Source organism: Procambarus clarkii, chromosome 24 (genome assembly GCF_040958095.1).
Source record: "Procambarus clarkii isolate CNS0578487 chromosome 24, FALCON_Pclarkii_2.0, whole genome shotgun sequence".
Taxonomy (NCBI): domain Eukaryota; kingdom Metazoa; phylum Arthropoda; class Malacostraca; order Decapoda; family Cambaridae; genus Procambarus; species Procambarus clarkii.
The window spans coordinates 20,053,177-20,079,678 of NC_091173.1; the positions used below are offsets into that span (position 1 = coordinate 20,053,177).

A 26,502-nucleotide genomic window follows, 5' to 3' on the forward strand; every position below is an offset into this window, starting at 1 on the left:
TAATATCGGATTAAGCTGGGTCTCTTACACCCCAGCAAACACAAAAGTCTAAAAAATCCTGAGGAACAATGATGAACGGAGACTTCTTACAAGCTGCCACCTACTGCCTTTGTCAAAGCCACTAAAGACGGTGGCCCTCAGGTATACGGTCCCGGTAGTACAGTCAGGTTCATTCTCAACGCACAATTGAGAATTCCGGGTTCGAATCCCGGGCGGGACAGAAATGGTTGGGCACATTTCCTTTCACCTAGCAGAAAGTAGGTACTTAAGAGTTAATCAGCTTGTTATGGTGTTGCATCCTGAGCGGGGTCAGTAATTCCCTGGGGAGGTGGGGGTTCGATAAAAGCCAAAACGTATATGAATACACACTGGCTTCCTGTCCCCTGACACAATGAATTATTATTAATTATAAACAATGTGACTACAACATTTTTTGTTAACATTATTACATAGTAGCTTACCACATGGTGACAGTGTGTTATATCAGTGGAGCAGGAGATTGATTCATTGTGTGACACAGGAGCATAATACAAGATGTAAGTAACAGGAGGTGATGTTATTGATCTGCACTCATTTTCCTTAGATTCTGGAGCCACTAGCTTAATGGCAATAGTGGTCTCTCTACTACCAGCCAATGTGGGTGCTTCTGAGTAATTAGACGGTACAAGACACTCTGGTTCTGTAAATGTACAAGAGTTGAAATTTATCAATAAGGGTAGGAACAGGAAGAAAAACTAACTTAATATTATCCAAAATATAAATTAAACATTATGTAGGTTAGTTTCTTTGCAAGAATGTAACAATTAATCACCAAAGCCTGTAATAATAACACTTAATACATTGTACCTTCTTGGATACAAATACCACTGCACCACAGGATTGTTTAAAGATTTGACGGTTTATGAACTATCACATCAATAACACTATCATGTAGCAGACTGAAGAAGAAAAGGACCTTGGAGTTAGAATGTAATGACTGGAATATAAGCTCTAGCTTCTGTTATTATTAATTGATTAACAATTGTCAATTAACATTGACAAAACCTTCTATATTTTGTTTGGTAATAAATCCTCAAATGAAATTAATTTAAGAATAAACAATATACAAATCAGTAGTAAAGTTGATGGTAAATTCCTTGGTGTCCTCATCGATAATAAGCTGAATCTCCAGGGGGACACATTCTAAATATAGCAAAAAAAAAAAGTTACTAAAACTGTTGGCATTCTTTCTAAGATCAGATATTATGTACCTCGCCCTGCCCTGGTGACGCTCTATTACTCTCTCATCTATCCTTATCTCAACTATGGTATCTGTGCTTGGGGTTCTACTACCCAAAATCATTTACGTCCTCTAATTACCCAACACAAAGCTGCTATTAGAACAATATCCAACTCTGGGCCCCAGACATCACTCGGTACCCCTACTCAAATCTCTGAATATGCTAGATATTAAGTCACTGCACATTCTCTCATGTGTATTATACATATATAAAATGCTGAACTGTAATGTCAATCCTGACCTTAAAAACTTCTTAGAAGGGTGCAACAGAACCCAAGGGCACCACACCAGAAACAAATACCTATTTGATATTCCAAGAGTACGATTTAATCAAACTAGAAATGCTCTACAAATCAAGGGACCCAGAATGTGGAATGACCTTCCCAATCATGTCAAAGGCTGTACCTCTCTCACTTTTCCCAAAATGCTATGCATGTCAGTGGCTTTGCAAGAATGTACCACATGATCACCAACATTTTTAAAACAAATGTGTCAAATATACTTGGCATATCAATCCCATACACCGCTTCAACCACTGACTAACTTTCACGCTATCAACTGTCAATTAGTGACGATAATATTTAAAATTTCTGTACCTGGCATAGGTTGTGTGGCAAGGTCAACTGGAATAAGAGATGTTGCATTGTGTAGTGGCTGAGAGTGCAAATCTTCCGTTAATGTTATACCCTTCTTAGGCAGCCACAGGAGGGTTTGGTTACTTGCTGTATAACAGTATAAATGGCCATAGTCAACTGCTATTTCATTACATGTACCTGAGAGGGGGAATAAATATTTGTAAATAAAATATCTTATTAGATACAAAATCTTTCATAAATCATTACCAATATTGATAAAGCAAACAAAACAAAGACATGAATAAATTACAAGTGAGCATATAAAAATGGAACCAAGCAATTTCCACATTTCTGAAGTTTTCTAGTTTTTAGAGCCTGTCAATGCTTGCCTATTAATGTCTATGAGAAGAAATTTAGCTATCTGGGCCCCCGCTTCCTAGCTCTTTGTAATTAATGCTTATAAATTTCTTCTTAGACTCTCCTAAAGGTTTAATAAAAAGAAATCTTAATTTACATTATTTGGAGGGGAAGGAGGGGAATAAATCAATATCCAAGACAAATAATTTCATTACATCATGCTTGGAATCTATGATACATATCGACCAATATATGGGCAAGATGTAGCCTAGGCCAAGGGCTACAAAATGGAGTGTGGACCAATTAGGTTTGTTCAAGAGTGACTGCCAAAAACTAAGTATGTATTTTTACATAACAAATTATTGCCTACAGTATATATTATTTATATATTATTTGTGTGTTATATACAATATGGAAGGATATGTTCTACCATTTATTATAAGAAATTTCCAAAACATTTGGTGATAAATATAAAAAGGGCCATATATTCAGAAAGCTGAATTATTTGTGAATCCAGATCAGGTTTAGAATGATATAGTCTGGGTTTTAGAGGCTATTCAGTACTACATTCAATTCGACATTTGTTTATGCTCCAATAAATTAAGTAAATAAAATAACCTTTTACAGCCTTACCATATCCATATTCTTCTGGTACAAAAATGGCTTCACAAGAACATCCAGAAAGATCAGCTTTATAAACAGTTGAAGCTCTGAGAACGTCTGGAGTTTGCTCAGATGCAACGAAGTATAAAGAGACATCTGATATGTTTGAAGCATCCAATGCAATGGCACCACCCAGAGTTGGAGTTGTCATACAATTACACTCAGAACTCCTGAAAGTTTTGGAAGACATATGAAGAGATTTATATACATATAACAAAACTATTTTCACATGACAGTAAATATTTGCTACAGTCAAATGTCAGGTAATCAAATCATAAATGTCAATTATTTTTCAGTTCACAATTTCATCAATCACCAAAAAGATTGATGAAAATCTTTCCAAATAAACTTCCTACAATTTCTTGAAATAACAATGAAACAGACTAGTACCACTAAATAAACTGGAATCTGACTAAAATAAAATTTTACAGAGTAATTCAAGTACAGGTATTCATTCTGGAATCTTACTCTGTGTAACCTACATCATTGATATTGATATCTTTCAACGCAAGAGTTTTGCTCGGCTGACAAAGTGTTTTGAGAATGGTCATCTTCAGATCACATTACCTTCAATTCTGAAAATTGGTGTGGCCTCAAACACATCCTGTTCTACTTACAAACTTAACAAACACCTATGCACTCCTTAAGAAACATCTATACAAATTGCTTTCCATTAAGATGTTTGGGAATGCATTACTATATAAACCTGGGAGTGGGCATTAACAGTGATGGGCATAGTATGTAACCTTGTGAATATACAGTATTACTGGTAAACATTTTAAAAAATGCAGACGAGTTGTCACAATGACGTGGCTGAAAAATGTTGACCAAACCACACATTAGAAAGTGAAGAGACGACTACATTTCGGTTCATCTTGGATCATTATCACAATCGACTTGATAATGATCCACGACGGCCTGAAACGTTATTGTTTCTTCACTTTCCAGTGTATGGTTTGGTCAACATTTAAAAAAATCATTCCTTCAAAGAGTAGAGCATTTATCTTCCATATCATTATTAACTTTATGATAACTAGGTTATTACATTAAACCTACTAAACTTTACACTAATAAAAGACTATATGCTGACTATATTATATTTTTTCATCCATCATATACACAGTCTGTAAAAATGCTGCTTAACATGTGAACACCAAAGGAATAGATCCCTCACCTCTCTTCCCTGAAAAAGTTTTGTAGTGTGTTAGCAGAGAGACTTGTATTCAGCAGCTGGAGACCTCTATGACCTTCATGAAGCACCAGTAATTGACTAAGAATGAAAAAATAAATATATTAACGCAAGAAATTTACATTTTGGCAAATCTAAGCATATTAAACAAATAAATGGAACACAGCAGTACATGCATGAGAAAACAAAGGGAAAACCACAATAGATCACCGCTGGATCATATTATACATGCATAAAAGTGTGTAAATTAAAGGTGACAATTTTTTATATCTGCATGATTTGGGAGAATGATTATGAGCCCATATAAGAAAGTTACGAGATTTCTTTAGGGAAACCCAATCTGGTAAAATAGCCTCCTCAGCTTCTGGGCTTAGGAGCTGAAGCTCGAACTACAAAAACATAAAAGTGAGTATAAAGCAACCAAGGGTGAAGTTTTGGAAATGTGATACCTCTTTTCAGTGTCAGTCAGCACAGGTCATACATACATATATAAGTTCATCTAGCTGAATCAAATCTGCTACCATCTTCTGCAATGGGTAGTCTGAGGAAAGAGTGGCAAGGCCCCATTTGTCATGATGATTTTTCTAAGCTGAATTTTAAAGTTCAGCAGAGTTTTGGTGTTTACGGCTTCGGCAGGTTGGCAGTTCCATGGATTTATAAATGTGGGAGAAAAAGCATCTCCTGTTTTCAGTTCTGCATTGTGGCTTGTTAAGCTTGAAACCATTTCTCCTTTTTTGTTACATCTGAACTTTTGAAGAAATTGTCTAGAACAACATCATCCACATTGTTCAGTATTTTAAAGGTTCGATGAGATCCGGCCTGTCATGGCTACTTTGCAATGTTGTTAGCCCTGAGGCCTCAATCGTTCCTGATACAAGAGTTGACTTAGTTCAGGAATGATTTTTGTCGCCCTGGTGTTGTATTTTCTCCAAAGCAGCTATGTTCTTCGGAAAATGAGGTCTCCATGCATGGATACAATAATCCAAGTGGGGGTACACCAGAAAATTATACAGATTTACCAAATATTGTTGAAGTCTTCCTCCATGAGAAGACAAAAATTCTGTTGCCGAGTGTGTATTCTCTTCCACCTCACCGTAAGTATAATCTAGTAATTTCTGCCTCTTGCAGTTTTTAAATCCTTGTCACGTCTTGGCTGTTTTTGTCTTAAGCACCTAAATTCAATGTGCCATTTGTAGAGTTCATCCCAGGACAATGATACAATGCCTGAGGTACTAATATTTTCAGAGTGAACCTTTTAGAATGAGCAAAGGAATGTATATAAGTAATTATGAAAAGAAGTCACCAAGCCAGAGCAAACAAAAGTAAAACATCTAACCTGGTTAATGGGGACAGCAAGAATTTCTTGATGTGCCCAGTTATATTCATTGACGTAACAAACTTTCCACTTTTCTGTCCAATAATTAAAGTTTGAATTTTGATTTCACTTGATCCCTCAGGTGGAGCTTCAGCCCATACAATCACTTCACCGATCCAGTCTACCGCTAAGCCAACACCTCGACCACTGAGGCGCAGAAGCTAAAATGTAAATACCGGTAAAATATATTATTTATGCATTAAATTCGATATTTATTTCAGAATCTAAAAATGTTAGAATTTCTGTAATAAAGAATTTAAATATGAAACATAAAAATATTGGAGTAATTGGGACCAGATTATTTAATTGAACCAGGAGAGTGGATAAAGGTGCAGAAGCTCTATTATGGTGCCTTTTTTTAACCAAAAATAATTATTGGGGGGGGGGGGATGTTTAAATTACTACACTCTGGATTTTCAAGGCTTTAATGTACTATGAATTACTAATTTTAGAATATTTTATGAAAAACTTACTATACTTTATTCAATTATATCATGTTATTGCAAACTACTTTTAATTATGGATTGTAATGAATACCTGCATGCACTTTAAGACTTCCAAATACTGAACATGACCTAAATAAATAAGATACAGATGGTAAAAAACATTCCACAACCTACGTACCTTTTCAGTAAAGTTTGTCTTCATATCAGTTAAATATATATCTGAATTCACATCCATCCAAGCAAAAGAGGAATTCTTCAGTAAAGGTGTTGCCCACTGAACTCTGGAATTCTCACTTAATACTTCCGCTTCCTCTTGAAGATCTGCATCGAGCTTAATAAGGGATCTGTCGCTGACCACAAGGAGAGATGGAGTCGGCACATGCTGCTGCAGAGACCCTGTTACTTCATGGCTGTACGACCCTTTTCCCATCTCGGTGACTGCAGCAACCTAAAATTATTGTGCACTCTCAAAACACACTCTCACAATATTAATAAACCAAGAATTTTTGTTAAAACATGATTACCTATATGAGTATGTATACTAACCAATGAGGTTAAGATAATAAAAATCTAATCAGATGATCTGCATATTAATTATTTAAATCCTTTAGGATTTCACGAGTCTATACTGATTTTTGTTACTACTTTACTAAAATGATTTAAAGGATACAGCTCTTTATTGGATATGTAGACAATATAATATTTGGAAGCAAAGCAAAATGCCTTTCACTATATTACTGTTTAATAGTGAAACTCTCTAGTACATAAGTAAAATACAGTACTTATATAATAATTTTTTTGTCTGGGACAAGACGTTGAGGATATTCATAAGTTAGGCTTGTATGAAGGTCCCCAAGGTCGAACTACTGACCCTCTCCAAGATGCAACCCACCAACAATTACCTAACTCTATTTATTTACTGCAAGATGAGCAGAGGCCCTAGGTGAAAGGAAACATGCCTAACCATCTGTCCTGCCCGAGAACTGAACCCAGGATCCCAGATTGTGAGTAGAAAATGAGGCCAGCTGTACTACTGTACTATTAATTTAATTTTCAAGATTAATGAGCTAATAGTAGGAAATTGTTCTTACCTTGAACCCATATACTTGATCAGCATTCAGATTTTCAACTGTTAATTGGTTCATCGTGCCATTCACCATTTTACTTATGCACTTCTCTTCGTCATTTATGGTGCAGTAAATTATTTCATAATTAATTATCTCACCATTTGGTTTGTCAGGAGGAGACCAACGCAGGTTGATCATGGCATTTGAATCCTGTCAAATAAACATAAAACATTTATTATCCAAATATATACCTTCTTTTTTCCCCACAAAGTAGTAAATTGCATTGACCCCATTAATATACTACCAACAATATATAAATACAATTTCGGCTCTATATGAAAACACTCTTCTATGTACTGTACTCAGTTGTTCCCTATGGTAAGAATTCATTGTATCAGTCAGGCTACATAGTCAGGTAGGACATCACCCTAGGAATTAGCACCACATCCATCCCAGCATGATCATTAAAGGTTGCTGGGAAGTCACCACAGATAAACTCAATCCAGCCCATAATGATCACCAGGATTAGGTTTGTAAAGACTAAATCCCTAATGAAACCCTTACTTGTTATCATAAGTGACTGTCACCTTAGGGCTCAAACTACTCATTCACCTACTTGGGTGAACCATGTACCCAAGACCAATTGAGTCCCCGAGGGGGGTCACCAGGCACCAAGACCCCCTGTGACCCAAGGATAGAAGTACTGCTGATGCCAGGTAGTGGCTGGTTGGCTCAACCAGGCAACTAGACGAACAGTTGGGCCATTACTCAATGGTCACTGGTGATACCAAGTGAGGATTTCAGAAAGAACTTTGTCAAAAATTAATTTACTGCTTGCAGTCATTACAGGCTGGTTTGGGTTTATCTTCAGTGATTCTTCAGTCCCTATAATGATGCTGCAGGGATATATGAAAAGTTTCCTGTAGAACCTGTGCCTAGAATGTTGCTGTACCTGATTATACATGTAAATTGTTACTGATATAGATATTTACAGTAGTGAGCACCAAGTGTTATAGCTCAGAAAAAGTCTCATGTGCAGATTACTTTAATAAATATGTCTTGACAATGGAGTCTCATGTACAATGTTTCAATTGCATTTTTCATTTGTATAGTACAGTACATACCTGAATCTTGTGAACAAATGTTCTCAGATCTTGAGGTGCTTCCGGTAAGTGTGCTGGTGTTCTAAGAGTTTTCAAAAGTCTGGCCCCTGAATTCCAGTTTGTAATGCCTCTTATAGATACCTTGAGAGTTGAATATGGGGGTAGTATTTCTTCATACACAATAGTAGTTTCATTAGTGAGGAATGCCTGCTTTATGTTACCATTGTCAATGATGACCTCATACATAAGGCTGCCATAATTTACATTTGTGATAGGCTTCCACACAAGTGAAAAGTTTGTCCATGTGCCTTTCACTAAGAGAGACTTTGCATCTATTTGTTCAGGTATCACAACTGGCATCTTAACACCATCTGAAAGTAATTTGAAACCATTAGACTAACAGCAGTGTAGTTTAAAAATAATTAAATCTATTGAGATTCTGTTCTTCTCAATTAGAAGCTTCTACATAGGCTAATTCAATATATATGACCCGTGAGGAATTATAAAGGAAAATAAAGATGTATTTACTTGATGCATCATTAAATTCAAATAGCATTTTTATTATTCTAACATTATAAAACTATAATCCCCAATATTGTATGACATAATAACTAAATAATGTTGCTGTTGCTACAACAGGCCGGCAGCAACTACCACAGCTGACCAAAAAGGGGAGCTGAAGGAAGAGCCAAGGCCCACGCCGAGTCCAAAGGTGAGGCCAGCACGGCTTTCCGACACGAGACGGGAGGTGAAAATCATGAAAATTTCCCCAGGAGAATGGAGCATGCAACAAGCTCAACTGCCTCTGAAGCAGCAGAAACCAAACCCCTGCAGGAGAAACTGTATTCAACAAAGCCAGGATTAAGGTTCATGTTTAGTACGTTGTGTATCAGAGCTGATTCACAAGGCGGTGTCTGTGAAGAGTAGAGGCAGGAAAGATTATTTTAGAAGAAGACCAATCAATAGGATGATTTGAGTCCCTAACATAACAGAAGAGAGCATTGTTTGTGTCTGCAGACTTAACACTTCTTTTGTGTTCCTTAAGTCTGTCATTTAGTATATTGCCAGTTTCACAAAATTATTAGAGAGGACAACACAAACAAGAAATAGAGTAAACACCAGCAACATTAGAAGCAGGAGGAGCAGTGTGAACCAAATTACTACAAGGAGTGTTAGTTTGTCGAGAGGCGAGCTGTATATCAAGAAGATGAAGGGTATTTATGAGATTTTTTACTTCAGATATGAAGGCAAGGCAGAGCACAGTGGTACTAGTGTTGGAAACAGGTTCGGGATGAAAGAAATTTAGTTTAGCTTCAGAATAGGCACAGTTGATAAAATGTAAAGGGTATCCAAGGCAAGAGAAGGATTTGTAAATAAAGGAAATTTCAGAATCAAGAAACTGAATTACCTGGAACAGGATGGAGGTTCGGAAGCATCACAATAAAGTGAGAAACTCCTAAATTGGAAGTGTGAAGAGCAGCCGAGTTGTTGAGGTTGGTGTCTGACACAACCACATCGCCGTCATCTCCCAGCCACAGCAGCCGTTCACTCACATACCACATTGGACCTGCAAAATTATCAGGCTTTGAGTGAATATGAAAAAAAAAATTCTCAGGAAGACACTTGGGTGCTCCCTAAGGCAAATTCACTAAATTGTGTGGAAAAGGATGCTAGTAAGGCTGATCAAGGTCCCCCCCTAGCCCATTGACTGACCTTAGCCAGGATCCAACCCACAACAATCACTTAACTCCCAGTTACCTACAACAATCACTTAACTCCCAGTTTAAGTGACTCCATAACCCTGACCCGGTAGTCATACTCCATACTTTACCAGTTTCCATGGAGCAGCAGTAACACTCGCTCCACACTTTATGAGCAATTTTGCCCGGGTTTGTATCCTGGTCGGGAAAAGATTGACTAGGCACCAATCCTTAATTATACATTTCTGTTCACCCAGCAGTGAATGGGTCATTAAACGATTTAGCGAGTCATATTCCAGGGAAAATTAAGATTAAGGACCTGCTTGAAATGCTATTCATGCTAGTGGCTTTACAAGAATGTAAGAACTCTTGTATATATAAATACAAAACATAAAACAGTATCTATATACTCTAGGCAAACAGAGTTATTAGGTGTAAGGAAATGTGCCCAAACTTCTCATGATGTCCAGGAACTAAGCTCTGGTTCAATCAGTTGTTATCCGACTGTGCTAAACACTTTGTTATACAGGTCACTCCTCAGAGTGGATAACTCTAGGGGCACAAACAACAATGCATATATCACCATTATTTCCATTTGGTGAAACTATTTACACTACATGAAAATAGAACATACATACCAACTTCAACAGTGTTTGGAAGAAGTTTTGATGGAAATTTCCTCAGTGTATCTCCAACTAATGCACCAAATAAGCGGCAGCCATCTGCATCACGCACAATCCACCAGATGCGGGAACCTTGTGAATCTACAGTCAGGCCATAAACTGCAGAAAAATAAAAAAATAGAAATGTATATGCAAGACAGCCCATTTATTAATGCATTTTAGTATATTTTGCCACTCATGATTTTGAACACATATTAGTGTCAGAAATTATATAGATGTAACATACTGTTTACTACAATTTTATAATAACATGAATGGATATCTATGCCTAATTCAGAACAAATCATATAATGGTATCTAAAGCAGCATATTTATTAGCCAAATGTACTTTCAAGCAGTAATCACATGATTCACTGGCAAATGGCAGGTTAACTGATGGCCTCATCATAATGTCAAATATAAATTAGTATAAGAGTACCTTGCTTTCCACTAAAGATTCCTTCCTGGTGGACGGTTGTTACATTACGACCAGCAAGTGTCGACATTAACAATGCGTGAGGTGTTGTCCAGAAAAGACGGCCACGCAGGGCATCTACACGCACCTCCCTGGCAGCCGTCACCACATTTAAAGGACCTTGAGATGACCCGTTAAGATTTGTCCAACCAATCTGTTTAAAAATAAGTGTTTATAAGGTTATATATATTGGTCCAATAAATCACACAATCAAAAAGCATTCCCAAAGAGCATCAAATTTTGTATATAAACCTGTACACACACATATTCACAAGTCCATTCCCCCAATCACAAACAGTAGTAATTACTGTACTGTACTCTAAATAAATCCTCAGATGTAAGTACTATAAAAAAATCCTTTAAGACAATATATCAGGTCAAGAGCAATTGTGAACTTGCAACATTATTAAAAATAAATATATTAAAGATAACTTTCAAATTATAGGATTTTAATTACAGTATAGGACTTTTAATTCTGTACAAATACAATAAGAATACATAATTTTATGTGAAAACAAATTTTTTCACCATTCTTAAACTAGATTAGCATATGATAAGAATATATATGCCTAAATATACTGTGCAATGAATATTATTAAAAAATTTAAACTAAAAAAATTACTGGAGAATCTTAATATAAAAATATTAATATAATACTAAGCTTTATCATGTCAGAAAGTTACTATCAAGCTTTACCATATGTCCGAGGGTTACTATCAAACAATACCATCTGTTTGCTTGGTTTACTATCAAGTCTTACCATCTGTCTGTGAGGGTTGGCCCAGAAGAGTCGTTGAGTAAGCCAGTCAACAGACACTGAGAGAACACCATGAGTATTGGGCAGCTCATTGAAGGTAGATGTGGTGATATTCATGACAAAAACACTCCGGTTACTCACTGCCATTACCAAAGAATCATGAAAAAACGCAAGGTCTGCAATTTTCCCATCATCTAACTTTGTCTGTAAAAGAAAGGACAGTAGTCAAAAATAGTAGTAGTCAAAGATACTAATAGGTATCTTTACAAATTTGTATTCATTTTAGGTATTGTATTGTAATCAATGAATTACGTCTTGATCATAATCAAAACTTTATGTTAAATGTGCTTCTGAATTGATGAAATGCTATGTGCTTTGCAAGCACATAGCACTTAAAACCCAAAACCTGAAATAACTTAATATTATACCTTCTTGAATATAAATAAAATAAATTCACTTAGTTTTGTGGAGTGGGGAAGCATTAACCTTGAGAAATAAGGTGACCAGTGGAGGAGACAAAAGTTAGAGAGACAGTAAAGTTTACAACATTACACTTGTTCATTAACCATATCTTATGTCTGTTCTCTTTATCTCTCTTGTTCTCTCTGGAAAATAATTCTGTTCTAAAAAATGCAACTGTTTTGCCAATCCCGAAACATGTAAACCCCCAAACAACCAACCTAACCTATTGAGACCAACGCATAGAAGTGGAATGTTGAATATACATCACCAAATTTCATATATGGTATCTACAATACAATCAAATCAATGTACATTGTTAATTTTATGGATAATTATAGATTTTTGTACAAAAATATTAAAGGATGTAAAATATATGTGCAGTTTATAATTAAAGTGATGATATGAGAACATATCTTTGTGCCTCAGGATTGACTACTCTGTGAACAGGATAACTGGGCTGATATCATTAAGGCTTCTGAAGTAATGAATTATTAGTAGCATTAGGTAATATATAATTTTTGTACTAGCTAATTAATCACTGTAGCAAGTTCCTATATTCATTTTACAAATAAAATTATTATTATACTGATGAGTACACTAGATAAAAGAAAGTGCATGTCAATGAAAGACAAATATCTGAGGTAAGGGATTCCTCCACCAAGGATTGCCAATGAAGAATGGAGTTCTGAAGGGATCCCAGAAAATATCAAGGAGTGCCAGTTTAGCAGGGAAGAATGACCTACTAAAGCAGAGTTAATTTTATGAATATCTTTATCCTAATAAAAATGGCTGTCATGTAAATATAGGAGTAAATCCACTGTATAATCATGATAGCAAAAATATTTCTGAATATTATATACAATTGACTACATTTCTCCAATAATACAATACAGTAGTTGTATGTATCCTTACCTTCAGTGTTTCCTGTGAAATCAAAACGGAGCTTTCACTTCCAGCCAGATTCGTAAAAATAATCTTTTTATCAATTGCCCAAATTAACTTTGGAGCCAAATCTGTATCATCAAGAGTTCGTCCTCGGAATTCATGGCTCCAGGGACCATTTCCTCCAATAGAGTATGCTCGCACCTGTGAATTTGACAGTCCATAAATATCTAGAGTAATGAAGATACAAAACTTACAATACAGTAACCCCTTAAGTTGTGCAAATCTGGAAAGCAAGAATTGGATTGAGGCCTACAATGTAGTTGAAGAAATCTGATACTATGTACAGTATTTTGCATAAATAGCATTTGTATAAAACATACCTTGATTATGTAAAATGTTCCAGGTCTGAGGTTAGTGGCTTGATGTGACGTGTCGCATATATTTTTACGATAAATGATTTTTTGTCCTTCCTGGATGTGCATTTCATACAGCCACTTTTGCCAAGCACCAGAACCTGAGGAATGAATAACCATGTATTAGCAAGGCACATATTATACATGCTATTTCCAATACAGTATTATATATGCTGACTATCACCTGCACAGACTTCACGAGATTATTGTTCAAGCGAAGATAAACAAAACAAAAAAATAAATAAATAAAAATAATAATATTCGCTAATAAATAAAAGTAACAAAATATTTTAATATTTATACAGTGGAGTTTGATTTATAACTACAAATACCTTAAAATAATCTTAAAAAGAAATACCATACACAGTACATGGTCATGAAGCTGTAACAAACTAGATTTGTTGTAAGAATTATCCAGAAGGTTCCAGAAGTCTTGTGTAGGGACCTGACCTCAACATTGCGCATTCCTCTGGGGATTAGCATGTCTGAGTTACAAAATGGCTGGCGCATTTTGCACGCACTTTTGCATTTGCGCACCTGCTATACCATACTGCATTATTTATTAGTAAAACATTTTTTAACCTATATTTGTCCACTGATTTCTAAATTATTAAATTAATTTGCTATTAAAATAGAATGCAAGCAAGCAGTGGTGAATACCCATGAGTGCAGGCAGTGTCGGTGCGTTCCATGTAAGAGAAGCCGACTTTCGGGTGAACACGGCTTGAAGCTCACTAGGAGGATTGAGTGGAACAGGAACTGGCTGTGTGGAAGCATGTACAGCCACCAAGGTCCCAAAGTTAAATTTACTCACATCAAGATAGCTGCAAATAACATTACTGTAAATAAACTCAAAGTAATTCATCCATTCCTGTTTATATTCAAATACTGGTATGATGATGCAATATGTACAGTATATGCTACATGCCAGCAAATTATTCTGGTACTGAAGACAAGATCTGTACATTAAAAGTAATTGAATAATAATATTATACTGCACTGTATTTGGAAGGATATTAAATGTACCTGATGTGATAAAATGTTTCCCCGTTTAACTCTTCAGTCCAGACCTCCCCGCCATCTGTCCAGATGAAGCGACTGTTAAGGTGCACCACAGAGCAAAGATGCTTAAAGAATGCTTGCTGTGTATTGTTCCTTAAATTAGTCACTGAAGTCCTGAAAATTCCAAATGTGACATGAAAGATTAAAGCCTATGAGAGTCATTAAGGAAATGTCACATACAAATCATATAGTAAATATAGTATATCATATAGTAAATCAAATCATCTGGCACGCTTCACACAAGCCTGTGAAGTACTGGACATACAGGGGTACCTCAGTTTAAGAATTTAATCCATTCCTGGAGATGGTTCGTAACCCGAAAACTCGTACACCGAAGCAAATTTCCCCATAAGAAATAATGGGAAATGAATTAATCCGTTCCTGACTCTCCAAAAACTTCACTTCAAAGTAAATTTAATACCTAAGTCACCCAAATCTTCACTACAAAAGTATGTTCAAGTTATTACTTACCCTTGTTGATGACTTCTGTTGGCGTATGGAAGACGGTGAGGAGGGAGGAGGAGGAGAGGTGTTACTGTTTGGAAGGGGAGTCCCCTTCCATTATAACATCAGGCAGTGAAGATTTCTCTGGAGTGCACACACTGGCACGTTTTGCCTGCATACCACTAGGTCCTGGTTGTGGCTCACTGCTTGATTTTCTTACTTTTCTTACAAGGAAACGTTCCATTGAAGATTTTTTTCCCTTCTTTGCAACACTTGTCTGTAGTGAGGCATCACATCACAAAGATCAATGCAACGGCCTACTACAGCTTTATCTGGGTGATTCTTTTCCGCAAAACTTTGCAGTCCTTCCCATACTGCACACATTTTCTTAATTAATAAGGAAGGGACATTCTCTACTGCCTTCTCTTCCTCCCCTGAAGATTTGTTGTACTGCCTAGCTAGATCAACAATACAAGTACCATTTTCATGCTTACGAATGATCTCTTGTTTTTCCTCTATGGTCATTCTCATGTGATTTCTTGCCTTGAACCTTACCTGCACTGGCTTTCTTGGGACCCATGGTGAGATATATAATAACTTTTATGCTCAAATGACCAAATACTGTAAATTCTTGTGAAGAATTCAGGCGGGATAGTCACTGGGCATGAGGCACTAGTAAGCTGAGACACGATCGCCCTGCCACCACTCGCTAGGTCAGCAGTATGAGTACCAACAAACTCTTATCCTGATGCAAAGTTCGTATCCCGATTCAAATTTTCCGAACAAATCGGGATCGCAACCCGAAAAGTTTGTAAACAGGGACGTTCGTAACCCGAAAAGTTTGTAAACAGGGACATTCGTAACCCGAGGTACCACTGTATATACTATACTGTACATTGCAACACAAGATAACTAATTTCCTTCAATTTAACAAAATGCAATACTGGATAATATCAAATTACATTGAATGCTCATACAAGATTTAAACACTGTAGTCAAAACATACCCATCAAGAGAGACTGCCAGCATTGTGTTGTTTTTACGATCTGCTATGAGAACCTGAAAATTTGGAGGATCGAGAACAAGTCCTGCCAAATCAGATGAACGCAGAACAACCATAGGCTCCTCCCCTTCCACAAATTCATCATTCAAATTTAGGCGGTGTAATCCTTTGTCAAGGTCCTCAGAGATCCACCATATGTATCTACCAAAAAATTCAAATTAATAAAGAAACCTACATAAAATATTAATTTGAATGAAAGTATACACACAAAATACTATTAATTTGAATGAAATTATACATATGAATAGAGTACTGTATTAGTAATTTGATAATCTTGTACAATAAATTCAGTGCATATTAATAAAATATTATAAAATATCTACAGTACTGTACTGGATAAACATCTCCTTTTCTCGCACTGGACAACTTACTCCACTCCACTTTGGCTTTACTTCAAACCTATCTAGTCACTCTCCAGAACTTCTGAATTCCTCTCCTTCCCCTGCGCACTGGCTACCACCTTCCTCTCCAGTACCTTGGCCATATATTCCCCTCCACCAGTATCTCGACCATATACCCCCCCTCCTCCAGAACCTCTGCATCCCTTTCCCTCTCCAAAACATCTGCAACTCTCTCCCTTCCTCTCCAGAACCCATGCATCCACTTCCTCCCTCTCCAGAATCTCTGCAACCTTCTTCTTTCCCAGCACCTTGGTTACCACCTTCCTTCCAATTTTGAGCCATTATTTGCATACTAGTTGGTACCAAAGTCATACCATATGGGTATGGGATGCCCATCCTACAGGTGTTCCTACCCTTGCTAGAATGTTGACCGATAACCCATACTTAACAAGCAACAGAAATGTAGATATATGATGGGTTTTATATATTTTACTGCTTTGCAATATCACTTGAAATTTATTGTACAAGATACAATAATACAAGATACAATGATTGTCTGCCCGAAACGCTGCGCGTGCTAGTGGCTTTACAAGACTGTAATTACCATATTTGTATCCTCACATTCCTTATGTACATTCTTGTATATGCATAAATAAATAAATAAATAAAGATTATCATTTCCAATCAACTGTAGCAGCAGAAACATGTTCTATCAACTTACCCATTATATGGATCAACCTGGAGATATTTTGCTTCATAGTGAAGTCCTCCATATATTAAGACAGGATTTTTACCCATCAAATCACAGCGCCAAAGTTGCCACGTATGATCCCCTGGGGGCTCAAGGTGGACAATGTAGTAGAGATAACCATATAGCCAATCAACAGAAAGACTTAATGGGTAACCATGAATTTGGCTCTGTGTCAGAAGTATTCTCTGTTGAACAGGAGAAATTCTCATCTGATAAATAGACCCACTTGTGTCGCTGATGTATATTATACCTAAAGGGATATGTGCAGCCATTCCTGAAAAGAAAACCCCAATTACCAGTTATCATACTTTTGGTGAAAGTTACTGGAAGCTATAACAAATATGTTCTTTGCAAGTAAAGCCTGTGAAATTTATGGTAAATAGAAATTCAAAGAGCAGGTCATACATACCTATAATGTTATGTCCTCCAGAAGTGTTACAAATGAGTGTTGGAGTATCTGCTATGTCAAGGCCTAGTTTTAAGAGACTCGGGCCTGATGTTAGAAGCAAATAGCCTTGACCATCATCAACAGCTGAAAAAAAAACCAGACTGTTTTAAAACTTACTGATTGTCCAGTTTTACATGAACCTGGTGTACCCAATTAACAAAGTAACAATAAACTGCAATATTGTTTATAATAATGCAGTTAACTGTTAATAAACAATAAACATGCCATGAATAATGTGACAATGTCGGACCAAGGAGAATAATGAGATGGGAATGAGATTCTTTAAGTACTTTTGTATTAATCAATACATCTCCAGAAGGATTTCATAATAATTAATACATCCTTCAGAAGATGTATTGATTAATACGAAAGTACTTGAGGAATCTTCTGTCTTACTCTTCTTTGTGGTCAGACACTGTCATATATATTTAAGTTTATACTGCATATACTTATTTATTTATATATATACAAGAAGGTACAATGAGTTTGAGAGTACATAAATATATATAGAATAAATTTGATTTTGAAGTTGATAAAAGTAGCATCAAAAATATTTACTGCTTAAGAAAATCATGACAATTGTATACATATATAAATAAGCACCTGGAGAGTTTGGATAAGTTGTCACTTTGACAACTACGGCAGGGCCTTCTCCTCGATGGTTAGTGGATGTTAGGTTAAGAAGATATGTTGTGTTGGCAGACAATTCAGCAAGGATGTACCTGAAGAGAAAGATATTATTATGATATATGGACTTTGCTAACACTTATGATAAGGTACCACATGAAAGACTGGCAAGGAAATTACAAGCATGTGGAATAAATGGTATAATACTTGAATGGATAAAACAATGGCTGAGACATAGAAAGCAAAGGACTATCCTAACCAGAAATGAATCTGACTGGAGAAATGTGGCGAGTGGGGTACCACATGGGGTCCATTTTGGGGGTCAACCCTTTTTTGTCATATACACATCAATGACAGATGTGAATATGAAAACCCACATCATCAAATTTGCAGATAATACAGAGGTGTTACAGAGAGAGATTTACATGAACTCTACAAATGGTCAGAAGACTGGCAAATGGTTTTTAATATGGAAAAATGCAAGACTTTGAATGTGGGGCATAGCAATGCACATCAAACCTTGGAGTCAGACTCCTCCAATCACTGAAAGTTGCACAGCAAGTGGGGAGTTTCAGAAAATTAGGTTCTTCTGTACCTAATTTTTGTAATTAGGTACAAAAATTACCTTTAATGTACCTAATGTGTTTCTATCTAGGGGTAGTTCTAGATAGAAAACTATCCCCTAAGGAGCACATGAAGAACATTGTGCGAGAAGCCTATGCTAAGCTTCCCATTTTCAAAACTGCTTTTAAACACATCGATGGTGAAGTACTAAGGAAACTGTTCACGGCCTTTGTGACACCAAAGTTGGAATATGCAGCAGTTGTATGGTGCCCATATCTTATTGATAAGCACAACAAACTGAAAAAGATGAGAAGTCGTGCAACTAAATTGCTTCTGGAACTGAAAGACAAGGGCTACGAGGAGAGGTTAAAGGTATTAAATATACCAAAGATGGAAAAAAGCAAAGCAAAAAAAAGAGAGGGGATATGATCACTAATTACAAAACAGTAACAGGAATCGTCAAAATTTATAAAGAAGAATGCTCGAGACCTGGAACTTCAATAACAAAAATACCAGTACGGTATTAGAAAATACACTTTTATAAACAGATGGTGTGAACAAGTTACGTGAGAAAGTTGTGGAAGCAAAAACCGTCAGTAGTTTCAAAGCGTTATATGAGACATTATATGAGAGAGTACTGGGAAGACGGGGCCCCACGAGCATAGCTCTCGTCCTGTAACTACACTTGGGTAAATTACATTACTTCACAGATATATAACACACATTTCACTTTTTACAGGATGTCAATCCTTCAAATACAAAATTAGTTGATATAATGTAGTAAAATTATTTTAGAACTTTTTTTATATGTAACTAATTAAAGATTTCATTAACAAATCTGTATGCTTGAATAAAAAATTTAATTTTTTTAATTACAGTATTTGCTTTTGAACTACTGTATATACAGTACTAGTATTTGAAAATATATTTACCTTCGTTCTTCGTTGGCATTAATATTTGCCCTCATCTCCTGTCTTTGAGTATCTTTGGAATACAAAGTGTACGAGATGAGGTCTCCGCCTGGGAAGAGGGGAGGCTCCCACGTTACTTCTACACGGGACCAGTCAAGGGGCACTGCTTTTAGCTCCTGTGGACAAGATAATTCATTATGAGTTTCTGGAATTCATGAATACAGTACGTACATTTCATAAAGGACTTTCAAAGTAAAGCATGAAGATATGGTGCTCCAATATGTAATGTAGCTTGTATATGCAGCAGAATTAAATAAATTGTGGCAAATGTGGGAGTATAGTTACATTAAGTATACTGTACAAAGAATGTAGGAGGAAAAAAAAAAAAAAAAGGAAATTATATAAAGCTGGTTTTAAACTTACACCTGTAGATTTTTTTATTTCATTTATTTATTATGCACCCCATACCCATCCCGTGGGCAGTGGTGGAAAGGGTTACAGAGACACGTAATGGGTTCGGGAACTCAAATGTAGACTACTGTAAAGTGCTCGAAAAGTACATGTACTATTAAAAGTACTACTATTACTATACTTACTCTTGGAGGTGATCGTGGAGGGCCAGAAGCCAGAGTACTGATCCATGAACTAGCTTCAGACATAATGGGAGCGTGATGTGGGAGAACCAACCAAGCAATGCGAAACTGGAAAAGGAAAGGGGAGGAGCTATCAGAACCCACTGACTGCTTCTTGAAAGAATGCCAAGTACAATACTACTACAGTACCATAAACCATGCACAATGTACAAGAAAAAAGTTTTTTTCATATTTATTTCTATAAAAGAGGGTATAATAGGATATGTTATTGCAAGCTTTGGTGATTATTTAATACACTTTCACAGCCAGAAATATAAATTTGGGGCAAGTCTTAAATCTAAAATGGAATTTTAAATTAATTTTAATTTACAAATTGAACAACCTATCTTAAGAAAATGGTGCTACAGTGACATATGGCTAGAACCAAGCAAAACTCAACTTACGTAAAATTTCAAATTTTACGTAATGTTTTTGGACATTTTTCAAATTATCTGAAATGTCTGAAATTTGACTCCTGAGCGTGTTTTTTGAGCCGAATTCTGACTCTCTGCACCTATTTTCATTTTCAAATTACGACTTTTTATACCGAAAATATGCCAATTACTGAAAACGGCGAAGGGTCATATTTTGCCCAAACCCCCCTGCAGTTTTCAAAATATCTGAAATGTCCGAAATTTGACTCCTGAACATGATTTTTGAAGCGAATTCTGGCTCTCTGCACCTATTTTCATTTTCAAATTACGATTTTTTATACAGAAAATATGCCAATTACTGAAAACGGCGATGGGTCATATTTTGCCCAAACCCCCCTGCAGTTTTCAAAATATCTGAAATGTCGGAAACTTGACTCCTGAGCGTGATTTTTGAGCCGAATTCTGACTCTCTGCACCTATTTTCATTTTCAAATTACGACTTTTTATACCGAAAATATGCCAATTACTGAAAACGGCGATGGGTCATATTTTGCCCAAACCCCCCTGCAGTTTTCAAAATATCTGAAATGTCGGAAACTTGACTCCTGAGCGTGATTTTTGAGCCGAATTCTGACTCTCTGCACCTATTTTCATTTTCAAATTACGACTTTTTATACCGAAAATATGCCAATTACTGAAAACGGCGATGGGTCATATTTTGCCCAAACCCCCCTGCAGTTTTCAAAATATCTGAAATGTCGGAAACTTGACTCCTGAGCGTGATTTTTGAGCCGAATTCTGACTCTCTGCACCTATTTTCATTTTCAAATTACGACTTTTTATACCGAAAATATGCCAATTACTGAAAACGGCGATGGGTCATATTTTGCCCAAACCCCCCTGCAGTTTTCAAAATATCTGAAATGTCCGAAATTTGACTCCTGAGCATGATTTTTGAGCCGAATTCTGACTCTCTGCACCTATTTTCATTTTCAAATTACGACTTTTTATACCGAAAATATGCCAATTACTGAAAACGGCGATGGGTCATATTTTGCACAAACCCCCCTGCAGTTTTCAAAATATCTGAAATGTCCGAAATTTGACTCCTGAGCGTGATTTTTGAGCCGAATTCTGACTCTCTGCACCTATTTTCATTTTCAAATTACGACTTTTTATACCGAAAATATGCCAATTACTGAAAACGGCGAAGGGTCATATTTTGCCCAAACCCCCCTGCAGTTTTCAAAATATCTGAAATGTCCGAAATTTGACTCCTGAACATGATTTTTGAGCCGAATTCTGGCTCTCTGCACCTATTTTCATTTTCAAATTACGAATTTTTATACCGAAAATATGCCAATTACTGAAAACGGCGATGGGTCATATTTTGCCCAAACCCCCCTGCAGTTAGTTTAGTTTAGTTCATTTATTATGCACCCCATACCCATCTTGTGGGCGGTAGTGGAAAGGGTTACAGAGGCACATAATGGGCTCAGGGACTGAACCCCACAATTCATTTAGCTAAGCAAGTTACAATCTTGATGAGCTAGTTACAAAATTCAATATAAGTCATCACATCAACAATGGGTTCGAGATCGACCTCAAGTACAGGTTCTAAATTAAGCAACTGACATATGTGGAGAGCTAGTGTCAAAATTTATATGTTTGTCCTGCACACCGGCCCCCCCCTCAGTTTTCAAAATATCTGAAATGTCCGAAATTTGACTCCTGAGCGTGATTTTTGAGCCGAAATCTGACTCAGGGTTGCCAGATTTAAATTGCTAAAAGTAGCGAGCTGACGGTCTAAAAGTAGCAAATTTGTAAGTAGCCCAATTTTTTCTTTAGTGACTGATACGGGTTTCAAAGTAATCTATTATGATATATAGAGTACATTGAACGATTTTAATTGTTTTATTAACATTATCTCTGCATATATATATTTAACCGATATGATAATAGGATAACTTACCAATATTTACTGTTTGAAGCTTAATGGGGTGAAGTCCTTCCACGTCTTTACAGTTGAAGATTACCAAGATCTTGATCTGCATCCACAACCTCGTTCTTGTATATTGCAGACTCATATTTAAGCATTGACATGAGTGGTTCAAATGACGAGCAACAAGTTACATTTCCTTCAAGATGTTTTGATTCTCAAGACTGATGTCAAAAGCTCAAGTCCCATACCCATTCAAGATTTCTCAGTTTAGTTTTCACAGACGTTACTCTCGAAAATATCCGTTCAACCAGGGCATTACTGATTGGCAAGCTGTATATTTTCAACACAAACTCAGCGAGGTCAATCAGTATGGGATCGCCAGCAGTGTTCTTGACAGTTATTGTCTTGGTCTAAAATGACGATTCAGATGTCGGAATTTGTCCCTTACAAATGTTGGACTAGTCAATGGTTAACAGTAGGCGCCACTGACTTTCAATTTCACTAAGCTTAGATTGGTCAGCTGATACTAACGGAAGTTCCGAAAATGGTGGCCATGTAAGCTAAGGCATATGATAGGTAACAGATTTTTTACCTTTTTTTATAGTTTCAACATTACGAGAAAGAAGCTATTTGCAAGCTTTCATTAAAAAATTATCGCATCTTTCTTGAACATTTTGAAACTTTTCCTGGGTTGTAAAATTGTTTTGTCTGTTAGTGGCCAGAAGTGTTGAAAATTCGTAACCAAAGTCAACTTTCTCCAGGGGCAGATACATAGAATTGTAGTCCAAATTAACATGAAGCTTTGCATGATGAGGACGAAAGATTCTTCTGAGTATTCCAAGAGTGAAGTTTTCTAAGACAGTGTGACAGTTTTCTAAGACAGTTTCTAAGACACGTGCCCAGTGTACTGTCCGCTCGGCCACCGGCCCCCTGATGAGATAATTATCTTATCTGATAAGATAATTATTTTACAAGATAATAAGTTGCATATCTTTACCAACTAGACTTTGCAAACTTTGTTTAGATAAATATGAAATTCGTCAAAGTTTATAGCCTACCTGGTATTTTGTGTAAGGATTTAGATCCTGGACAAAGACTTGGGTGGTGTTGAGGGGCTGGTCAGGCCTGTAGTAGACCCATTCTCCTGGTACCGTGGTCTGGTGGTACTGCACCAGGTACCGCACCTCATCCACCTCGGGGACAGTGTTCCATCTCAGCCCCACACTGGACTCACTCACACTCCGGGCGATGAGTTGCGGGGCTGCGGGAGTCGTTATCACCTCTGTCGACAACACCGCCACATGTATTGTAAAAATACACTACTGTATTAATAAATAAATCACCCAGCATACATACATCACATTAAATAAAGCGCCGATGTGATCCTATCCATTCCTGACATTACATTATATATTGAAAACATTGTTTAGTGTCCCCACAAAAAAACTGTTTATATTTAAAACTAAAGCCATTATATTGTAATATCTATTCTGAAATGTGAAAATAAAACTTTAAAAGAAGGTACATTTGTTAATATTTAAATGAATACATGTGAATACCCTTATAAAGAAGGTTTATATAGTATTCAACGTACCTATACCTGACACAAGTCTAGAGCTGCGTACACATACATCCCAGAGCTATAATGAAAGTCAAATAAAATAGTATTGGCCAAAACCCAGGCAACTGGCCAAAGTTGACCGGACCATTACTCGTTAGTCCAAGGGAGCATCATTACTATGGTACTGTTAAAGTCACTAAAGAATGGAGATTTACTGTGCATCAAGTGTAAGATAAGAGGCTGAGGAGGGGTAGAAATAGCCTAAGCTACTCTATCCCTTTGAGATGTATTTTTTTCTTGTCTCAATAAATAAACTTGAACTTGATAAGAGGTTCATGGTACACGTACCTTCCACTTGACGTAAGAAAGTCTGTGCAGCGTACACACACCCCATGGTACAGAACATGGTGTCCTCACTCGGCCAGCCGTGCGAGGTCTGAAATGTCAAATATAATTCACCAAGGAAGGAATAGGCTGTCGTGTTCCTACTCACTAAGGCTTTATAATATAATGCTTATTTTATGCCACTACACAGTGTTCGAAAGGAATTGTGCTGCAATGAAATATTTACGAAAGCCAAACTGATAAAAATAAATACTGGCGATATTCTATTGTATTTGCATGCACGTGACTGTAATTTTCTACTTGGCGTCCACTAGATGAGTTGGGGTGCAGTTAGGCAATTGAAAACTATATGTAATTAGCATAAAGATGATTTGAGTTCGATATCCGAACCATTTATTTATTTATTTATATACAAGAAGATACATTGGGGGTTAACAGAGAACATAGAAATGAAGTTGATTTTACATTCTTTTAAGGCTACTAGCACGTATAGCGTTTTTTTTTATGGAACCCATCTTCCAAACTAAAGGTACCTATGGCGCCTGGATTTCAACTAAACAAAAATCTCATTTATGTACAAATGGAATGTTAAAGGGCCTGAAAATTGAAACTACGTAACCTAATCTCTCCTAGGCCTACTATAAACAATCAGACTACTCAGAGCACATGAGACCACGCAGAACACAGAACAGTTCTCTTCACATGACAATACTTGTAAACAGACCAATGGAGAAGTCAAGCGCCCTCAGCCTATTGTCACCACCGGAAGAACCTCTTATTTCTTCTTTCACAGGATGAGTATGAGGTGCAAAATAAACTAGCAACAACAATCAATTTCTTAGTTCAAATCTGTCAATAATACAAGGGTTAACTTACACAAGTCTGCCGACAAGATGACCTGGTCGCCTCTCTCCAGTCCAAACACCCCGTGTGGCACTGTAATGAACAAACATCAACCATTATATTCTACTGCATAAACCCTCAAATTCTCTTCAAATATTCCATATATTAAAGCCGCCATCCTCTTCTACTGGTCGTTATATATGTTCTTATATACACGCTGTTCATATTGGTTCACTTCCCACCAGTCAATTGTTCGTTGCTCCTTCTTTGGCAATGATAATAATAATAATTTATTTATAAGGTACAATGGGTTGGTGAGATTACATAAGATTTGTTTTTTTTTACATTTATGAAAGCCACTAACTAACACGCATAGCGTTTCGGGCTAGTGATAAGATAATGATAAGATGAGTTGCCGTTTTTAGAAGCCTTGAAATACTCACACTTCTTAGTGTGAAGTGTGAAGTGCTGGACGGTAGAATGACGGTCTCCCTTCATGCAGGTCGGCGTTCAATCCCCGACCGTCCAAGTGGTCGGGTACCATTCCTTCCCTCCGTCCCACCCCAAATCCTAATCCTGACCCCCCTTCCAAGTGCTATATAGTCGTAATGGTTTGGCGCTTTCCCCCTGATAGTTCCCTTCCCTTCCTGTTTATCATGAAACATTCTACGTAGAATTTCTTTTTGCTGCACTGAACATTGTGATGACAAATCAAGTAGATTCTTTTGACCATGTCGTAGCTCAGTCGATTAAGGCAGCGTCTGGGATGCTGTCGGGCGCAGGTTCGAATCCCCGTGACGGCCCTTGTGGATTTGTTCACAAATCAAGTAGGTTATTTTTAGCTCTCTTATCCTGGGGGGAAATTCATTTACCACCCAGTCTGAGCGTCTCAGTTTAGTTTTGATTCAAATATTGTAAAATAGATCCGTCTCTCAATTCTTGGAGATGAGGAGATAGGGAGACAGAGAAGGGGGGGGGGGAAGAAAACACGATGGGGAGATACTGAGAGAGAGGGAGGTGTAGTATGGGATAATGGGCAGTTCAAGTTCATGTTTATTGAGATAAGAAAGAAATACATCTCAAAGGGATAGAGTAGCTTAGGCTATCTCTACCCTCCTCTACTTCAAGTTCCTCAAGGGGCGCACAAATTCAGTGAGTACAAATAGACAAATAACATTACAAAAAT

The 26,502-nt window shown here is 36.8% G+C and overlaps 1 protein-coding gene across 3 annotated transcripts in view; it reads right to left on the reverse strand.

Moving 5' to 3' along the window:
• The window catches only part of sev (receptor protein-tyrosine kinase sevenless), a 114,619-nt gene that overhangs the window by 16,887 nt on the left and 71,230 nt on the right, over positions 1 to 26,502 (reverse strand). For all 3 annotated transcript variants that reach the window (XM_045747734.2, XM_045747735.2, XM_069330698.1), the window contains 25 exons: positions 25,350 to 25,409; positions 24,477 to 24,564; positions 23,626 to 23,849; positions 20,216 to 20,320; positions 19,641 to 19,795; positions 18,121 to 18,239; positions 17,479 to 17,601; positions 17,040 to 17,343; positions 15,921 to 16,118; positions 14,435 to 14,584; positions 14,069 to 14,232; positions 13,376 to 13,509; positions 13,023 to 13,196; positions 11,652 to 11,852; positions 10,856 to 11,045; positions 10,393 to 10,536; positions 9,463 to 9,621; positions 8,076 to 8,425; positions 6,976 to 7,161; positions 6,063 to 6,332; positions 5,400 to 5,599; positions 4,049 to 4,144; positions 2,845 to 3,044; positions 1,876 to 2,052; positions 462 to 679 (listed from right to left, as the gene is read on the reverse strand). In XM_045747734.2, coding sequence (XP_045603690.1) covers positions 462 to 679; positions 1,876 to 2,052; positions 2,845 to 3,044; positions 4,049 to 4,144; positions 5,400 to 5,599; positions 6,063 to 6,332; positions 6,976 to 7,161; positions 8,076 to 8,425; positions 9,463 to 9,621; positions 10,393 to 10,536; positions 10,856 to 11,045; positions 11,652 to 11,852; positions 13,023 to 13,196; positions 13,376 to 13,509; positions 14,069 to 14,232; positions 14,435 to 14,584; positions 15,921 to 16,118; positions 17,040 to 17,343; positions 17,479 to 17,601; positions 18,121 to 18,239; positions 19,641 to 19,795; positions 20,216 to 20,320; positions 23,626 to 23,849; positions 24,477 to 24,564; positions 25,350 to 25,409 — 4,389 coding nt within the window. The remainder of the gene's footprint in view (positions 1 to 461; positions 680 to 1,875; positions 2,053 to 2,844; positions 3,045 to 4,048; positions 4,145 to 5,399; positions 5,600 to 6,062; positions 6,333 to 6,975; positions 7,162 to 8,075; positions 8,426 to 9,462; positions 9,622 to 10,392; positions 10,537 to 10,855; positions 11,046 to 11,651; positions 11,853 to 13,022; positions 13,197 to 13,375; positions 13,510 to 14,068; positions 14,233 to 14,434; positions 14,585 to 15,920; positions 16,119 to 17,039; positions 17,344 to 17,478; positions 17,602 to 18,120; positions 18,240 to 19,640; positions 19,796 to 20,215; positions 20,321 to 23,625; positions 23,850 to 24,476; positions 24,565 to 25,349; positions 25,410 to 26,502) is intronic.